We start from the raw sequence: 7,711 nt of genomic DNA, 5'->3' as shown, positions 1-7,711 counted from the left end.
AGCCTACTGAACCTGGTGATAGCTGGTTGTCCAGAACAGAATATTAGTTCAAATTTAAACCTTACCTGAATAAACCCAATAATTCCTATGTAAGTTTAAGAACTAGTCTAGAGGGGTACAGCCCACTAGACAAAGGGTACAACCTTTATTAGAGAGTAGCTACAATCAACACCATAGTTGGCCTAAAAGCAGCCATCAATTAAGAAAGCGTTAAAGCTCAACAAACCAACAACCTTAATTCCTAAAATAACAAGCCAACTCCTAATGTACACAACTGGACTATTCTATTACTAAATAGAAGTAATACTGTTAATATGAGTAACGAGAACTAATTCTCCTAGCACAAGTTTATATCAGAACGGATACCCCACTGATAGTTAACAACAAACACACGCATAGCCCAAAGCCAAGGCCGGACCCCAAAGCAAGTTGTTAGCCCAACACAGGAGTGCAATAAGGAAAGATTAAAAGAAGTAAAAGGAACTCAGAAAACACAAACCCCACCTGTTTACCAAAAATATCCCCTCTGGCATTTATTTTATTTTATTGGGGAAGGGGAACAGGACTTTATTGGGGAACACTGTGCACTTCCAGGCCTTTTTTCAAAGTCAAGTTGTTGTCCTTTCAATCTTAGTTGTGGAGGGTGCCATTCAGCTTCAAGTTGTTGTCCTTTCAGTCGTAGTTGTGGAGGGCGCAGCTCAGCTCCAGGTCCAGTTGCCGTTTTCTAGTTGCAGGGGTCACAGTCCACCATCCCTTGTGGGAGTCGAGGAATCGAACTGGCAACCTTGTGGTTGAGCCCGTGCTCCAACCGAGCCATCCGGGAGCTCAGTGGCAGCTCAGCTCAAGGTGCCGTGTTCAATCTTAGTTGCAGGGGGCGCTGCCCGCCATCCATCCCTTGCGGACTCGAGGAATTGAACTGGCAACCTTGTGATTGAGAGCCCACTGGCCCATGTAGGGATCGAACTGGCCGCCTTCAGTTGATCTGCCTGAGCCACTGGGCCAGCCCTCACCACTAGCATTTTAAGTATTAGGAGCATTGCCTGCCCAGTGACATCTGTTCAACAGCCGCTGTATCCTGACCCTGCAAAGGTAGCATAGTCACTTGTTCCCCAAATAGGGACTTGTGTGAATGGCCACACGAGGGTTTTACTGTCTCTTACTTCCAATTAGTGAAACTGACCTTCCCGTGAAGAGGCAGGAATACTCTAACAAGACGAGAAGACCTCATGGAGATTTAATTAACTAATCCAATAAAGATAAATTACTACCCACCCAGGGCCCAACTCCCCTTTATATGGATTAGGAATTTAGGTTGTGGTGACCTCGGAGCACAAAAACCTCAGAGTGATCAAAATTTAGACTCACCGTCAAAACACAACATCACTTATTGATCCAAAATTTGATCAACGGAACAAGTTATCCTAGGGATAACAGCGCAATCCTATTTGAAAGTCCGTATCGACAATTAGGGTTTACGACCTTGATGTTGGATCAGGACATCCCAATGGTACAACAGCTATTAACAGTTCGTTTGTTCAACGATTCAAGTCCTACGTGATCTGAGTTCAGACTTGAGTAATCCAAGTTGGTTTCTATCAATTCTAGGCTCCTCCCAGTAGGAATGGACATGCGGCACACACAAAGGGTGGTCCCAACAGGCACCAGAGCCCACTGGGACAAATCACACTCAGTGTGGTAATCCTCCTGCATAGCAACCCATAAGCTGTGGACATGGCCAAACCCCGCAGCCAGTCAGTGTGATAATCCCACCCACTGACATGCCAACAGCAGTCAAGGCTCAACTGTAACAGAAGGACATACACAACCCACACAAGGGACACTCCTGCAGCACCTGGCTCAGGTAATCAGGAAGACTTTGCCACTGGATGCCACAGGTCAGCTACTACATAAGGCCACCTGGCCAAGACTGGGAGACATAGCAGATGTACGTAATACAGAGAAACAAACAGAGAGGCAGCCAAAATGAGGAAACAAAGAAATGCAGCCCAAATGAAAGGACGTAAGAATCCAGAAAAAGAACTAAATAAAATGGGTGAAATTGACCTTCCCATGAAGAGGTGGGAATACTCACCTCTTCGAACTATCAGAGAGAGTTCAAAACAATGATTATAAGGAAGCTCAAGGAACTTAGTGAAAACTTCAACAAAGAGATTACAAGCACATAAGAGGTCACAGAAATCATAAAAAAGAACCAACCAGAAGAATACAATAACTAAAATGAGGAATGCACTAGAAGCAATCACCAGCAGACTAGATGAAGCAGAGGATCAAATCAGCAATTCGGAAGACAAAGTAGCAGAAACCACCCAATCAGAACAGCAAAAAAAGAATTTTAAAAAATGAGGACAGTTTAAGAGATCTCTGGGACAACATCAAGTGTACCAAGATTCACATCATAGGGGTACCAGGAGAAGAGAGAAAACAAGAGATTGAGAACCTATTTGAAAAAATAATACCAGAAATCTTTCCTAACCTGACAAAGGAAATAGTTATGCAAGTCCAGGAAGTACAGAGAGTCCCAAACAGGATGAACCCAAACAGACCCACACCTAGACACATTATAATTAAAATTCCAAAGGTTAAAGACAAAGAGAGAATCCTAAAAGCAGCAAGAGAAAGGCAACTAGTAACTTTAAAGAAGCCCCTATAAGACTGTCAGCTGATTTCTCAACAGAAACTTTGCAGGCCAGAAGGGACTGGCAGGAAATATTCAAAGTGATGAAAGCAAAGACCTACAACCAAGACTACTCTACCCAGCAAGGCTATCATTTAGAATCGAAGGACAGATACAGAGCTTCCCAGACAAGAAAAAGCTGAAGGAGTTCATCACCACCAAACTAGTATTACAAGGAATGTGAGAGGGACTTCTTTAAGAAGGAAAAAAAAAAAAATCAAAATTACGAATCATAAAACGGCAATAGCTACATGTCTATCAACAATTACTTTCAATGTACATGGATTAAATGCTCCAATCAGGAGACTATAAGAGGGTTGAATGGATAAGAAAACAAAATCCTCTCACATGCTGCCTACACAAGACTCACTTCAGATTGAAAGACATACACAGACAGAAAATAAGGCAATGAAAAAAGATAGTTCATGAAAATGGAAACAAACAAACAAAAATCTGGGGTAGCAATACTTGTACCAGACAAAAATAGAATTTAAAACAAAGGCTATTAAGAAGAGGCAATGAAGGACCCAGTAATCCCACTTCAGGGTATTTTTCTGAAGAAACCCAAAACGCTACTTCGAGGGGACATGTGCATCCATATGTCCATTGCAGCATTGTTGACAATGGCCAAGATGTGGTAGCAGCCTGGGTGGGTGTCTGTCAACGGAAGAATAGATAAAGAGGAGGTGGAACATATATACAGTGGAATATTGTTCGGCCAGGGAGGGGAATGGGTCTTTCCATCTACGGCATCATTGATGGACCTGGAGGGTGTTGTGCTGAGTTGAGTATATCAGCCCGAGAAAGACAGATGCAATGAGATTTTGCTTGTATGTGGAATCTAAAAACAAAATTAACCAATGAAACAAAGTCATAGATACAGAAAACATTTTGATGGTTGCCAGGTGGGAGAGGGTTTGGGGGTGTCGGTGAAAGAAGAGGAAGGGATTAAGAAGTACAATTGGTTGTTACAAAGTAGCCATGGGGATGTAGGATATAACATAAGGGATATAGTTAATAATATTGTAGTAGTAACTATGTATGGTGTCAGGTGGGTACTAGATTTGTTGGGGTGATAGATGGGAGGTGGTTGGGGACCAGGGTGAAAAGGTGAAGGGATTAAAAAGTACAAATAGGTAGTTACAAAATAGTCATGGTGATGTAAAGCATAGGGTATACAGTCAATGATGTCGTAATAACTATGTATAGTGCTAGATGGGTACTAGTCAGGGGGATCACTTCTTAAATTATATAAATGGCTAACCACTATGCTGTACACCTGAAACTAATATAAAATAATATTGAATGTCAACTGTAATTGATAAAATTTAAAAAGGGAGAAAAAGGTGAAAGGGAATAAGAGGTCCAAATTCCAGGTATAAAGCAAATAAGTCATGGGGATATAATGTAAGCACAGGGAATATAGTCAATAATATTGTGATAGTATAGTATGGTGTCACACGGTTGTTGGACTTATCATGGTGATCACTTTTTTAGGTATATAAATGTTGAATATGGTGTACCCCTGAAACTAATATAACATTGTATGTTAGCTATATTTTTAATAAAAATCATTAGGAAAAAAAAAAGATATGATTATCTACGAAAGTATATTGTCTATGGAAGGAGAGTTACATTTAAAATTTCTTTGCTTGTTTAACCCTTCTTTTGTGACCTCCTGAGTATCACCTAAAAAGCAAAATGATGGTTACATAAAAACGGAAATATCACAACACTTAGGGATTGAAAGACCACAGCAAACATTTTGAAAAAGCTATACCTCTGTTTTAAAATTTTTGAGCATGACTGTTATCAAATACACATTGAAGTATGAAGTCATGTCACATTTGATGTACAAAATCTAGAATTGAAGTAAGGCAACATCAACAAAACCAACAACTGTTTAACTTGTGAACGTTTTCACAAATTTGATTTTCTAAGAAAGAAATTCTAAGCAAGAGAAAAATGAGGTGGAAGACAAACGAATTTGTTTTTCTGTCTCAAGCTCACAATCATTTTGTTCTGAACTGCTACTGGGTTTATGTCGTCTAGGCTGCTTTTCATATGTTCCACGGTCTTTCTGCTCCATCAATATCCCATTGTGATCACCCTCAACCCACTACACAAATGCTCACAGTCTGGGCTTTTGATTCTTCAAAGGAGAAGGGGCTCAGAAGTTTATCAGGAGGCTTGCTGGTAACGGTTGAGAAGCAGTAGTCATGTTCCTCCTGGGTAAAACCAGGTAACCACGTCACCTTCTCTACCTTACTCCTTGCCACAGCTAAAGATGTCACAACAGGAGAGCTTTTCTGTCTGCTCAGTGACTCACTGCCCTGATCCTACTGGTACCTGCTTGCCGAGTGCCCCTGCTATGCTGCATTCTGAAGCAGTTGTCCCATCTGGTTTTAATCACAATAAATGTTATCTTAAAATATATCAACATCTTCAACATATTTGCATAGAATATGAAGACTTCTCCCACTCTGGAGGAAAACAATTTCATTAAAAGTAAGCTTTCCTTTCTACTCTGAGCAATGAGCTAAAGGACTGGAGGAAGAGAGAAGGAATTTCTTAGGGGAAAGAAATCTACGTAATGGAGGAAAACATCATGTAACAGACCCAGGAGCTTGGAAATAATTAGCAGAATAAAGCAATATTCTGATTTCTATATGACATCATATAAAAAAGACAAGTTTAGTGAAAATTAACTTTATTTCTGGATATGGAACATTAAAATATCTGCCATATTTATTTAGACTATCATAATCAATGCAAAAATAGAACTCTCCTTCCCTTAAAAGTTGAGTACAATACTATAGGCTAGATACATGATATTTTAGTCAGGTCTTCAGTATTAGCTTCTCAAAACAACAAAAAGTCTACTGTTTACATATGTAATTTATCATACAAAATATATACAAAAGCATAACTGTAGTGTAGAAAAATGAAGTTATCAAAATATAACTTATGCCATTTACTTTACACAAAATGTATTCTAGTTAATTTTTTTCAAGAGCTTCACCAATTAGTTGAATAGCTACACTCTTGCCTTCGTCTGTCTGAATAACAAGCAAAGCTTCAAATTTGCCCATCGACTTTGGTCTGAACTGCACAGGCATGTTGATGTAATGCTGGGCTCTGTAGAGAGAAGGAAAATATCAGCAGCCTGATGCTCCGGCAACAAGCCAATCACCTGCCACAGTTAAGCACACGTCTGCAGAGAACTCAGGAGGTTTGTGATGAAAGAACCTGGTCCAGTTACATTTGACTTAAATTTAGTTCTCATTTCTTTGATATTGTTATTTAATATGAAACTTGCACAAAGGAAAGAAAAACCTAAAATCTGATTCATATAGTACTGCATGTTTATTCCTGGCTAATCAATAAAAATAGGAAAGGGGGAATCAGAGTTCTGATTTGAGCTTCATATTCTGTCTGCAAAGGCAGGTGCCTGTCGACCTAAGAAAGGGTGAGAGAACATCCTACGTATCCTGACCTTACTGACTTTGGCAACATCTCAACTGGGAAGAACATAAACCGACTTGTCCCATGCCCATCATTAACAGAGTTGTATAGTTCTTGCTCCAAAATTCATATGTAACTTTTATAAAAAATCTTGAAAACTGATTTTCAGATTATATCAAGGTAGGTAATGAGTGTCTTATATTTAAAAGTAGCATGTGGGAGGTTTGTTTTTGTTCATAAAACTAGGTCCCAAGAGTCAAAAATATACCTTTATTCTCATGGTGAATGAGACTACATATACTTTATCATAGCCTGTGTGATGTCACCAGCTTTCAATTTTAATCGTTTTTGAAGTGAAAACTTATAGCTTTGAGATTTCCCTCAGAGGGAGGTATGTCATCCCTTGGTCTCACCTCTGAGCTACATATTTTAAAGTTCAGCAATCAGAACTGATATATATTTTTGTTTCCGATGGCTAGAAATTTAGAAAATAGCTTAAATATTTCAAAGCCCTTTTCCTGGATATAACTGATAATGCAGGAAAAAAAAATTATATATGTGTATTTACAGTCTGAGTTATTTTCCCCAAATGCAATAATACCTTATTTCCCCATGTCAAAGCTAGTGTGCCTTTCTAAAACATGGTACCTTGTCCATGGCATTGACAAACTACAATTTCTCTTTCATGTTAGCACTTCAATACTCAGAATAATGTAGTACAATCTGCCAATTTAAGAGGCTCTATCATTTATGAATTACTAAAAGTAACAAAACATCCCAAAATAAATTTCTGGAAGATCCCATTATTAACAAATTTCAGTATGGACTATAAAATTGTTCTATATTTGTGAGGAAGTGTTTTAAAAAAACGTATTATGATAAACATATATCTGCTTTAGTTTTACAGATAACTTTGAATAAAATGAAGTGCAATTTAGAAAGAACCATGAAGTTTAATGTAGCTATAGAACACTACCAGTAAGATGGACATTTTCATGTACTATTTTCATGTACTATTATTAAAACCTGCATTAATCTCTCTCTCTCTCTCTTTCCCTCCCTCGCTCACTCCCCCCACACACACATAAAAAGGAAAAGGTAATAGTAAAGTACACTGAACCTAATGGAGAGGTCTAGTTCAAAATCTTTCACTAGCTAATGACCAATTTTATAGCAAAGGCACACAGAAGCAAAAGCATATTAAGAGCACAGAGGCACTCGTGAAGTGCACGCTAAATCTCCTTGTTCACTATATGCCCCCACCTACACTTAAAGTGCTTATCAGAAGCTACAAATTATATAAACCATATTTTTCTTTTTTAATTTAGAAGAAATATTTTTTGTAGGAAAAAGCTAGCACATTAGCATAGCCAAGGTACCATCATTATCAAAGAAACTGAAAAGAAGTAACAAATAGCTTGTTTCCTGTGCATGGGTGAAAAGTAATGACAACTCGATGGCAGTGTTGTTCCCTGCCTGTAACTTTGTGAGAACTGTCCTTCCCTCTTAAGTGACACGGCAGGGTCTGTCAGCTCAGAAGCTAGAGCTGGC

The 7,711-nt window shown here is 38.8% G+C and overlaps 1 protein-coding gene across 7 annotated transcripts in view; it reads right to left on the bottom strand.

Moving 5' to 3' along the window:
* Positions 1-259: 259 nt before the first annotated feature.
* CEP192 (centrosomal protein 192) overlaps positions 260-7,711 on the bottom strand; it is a 165,200-nt gene continuing 157,748 nt past the window's right edge. For all 7 annotated transcript variants that reach the window (XM_074340409.1, XM_074340406.1, XM_074340407.1 and 4 more), the window contains one exon: positions 260-5,833. In XM_074340409.1, the coding sequence (XP_074196510.1) occupies positions 5,695-5,833 (139 nt within the window). In that variant the 3' untranslated portion in view covers positions 260-5,694. The remainder of the gene's footprint in view (positions 5,834-7,711) is intronic.

The sequence above is a fragment of the Rhinolophus sinicus genome, linkage group LG09 (assembly GCF_036562045.2).
Source record: "Rhinolophus sinicus isolate RSC01 linkage group LG09, ASM3656204v1, whole genome shotgun sequence".
In the NCBI taxonomy this organism is placed as follows: Eukaryota; Metazoa; Chordata; class Mammalia; order Chiroptera; family Rhinolophidae; genus Rhinolophus; species Rhinolophus sinicus.
The sequence above is the reverse complement of the archived record's forward strand: the minus strand, read 5'-3'. Positions and strand labels throughout refer to the sequence as shown.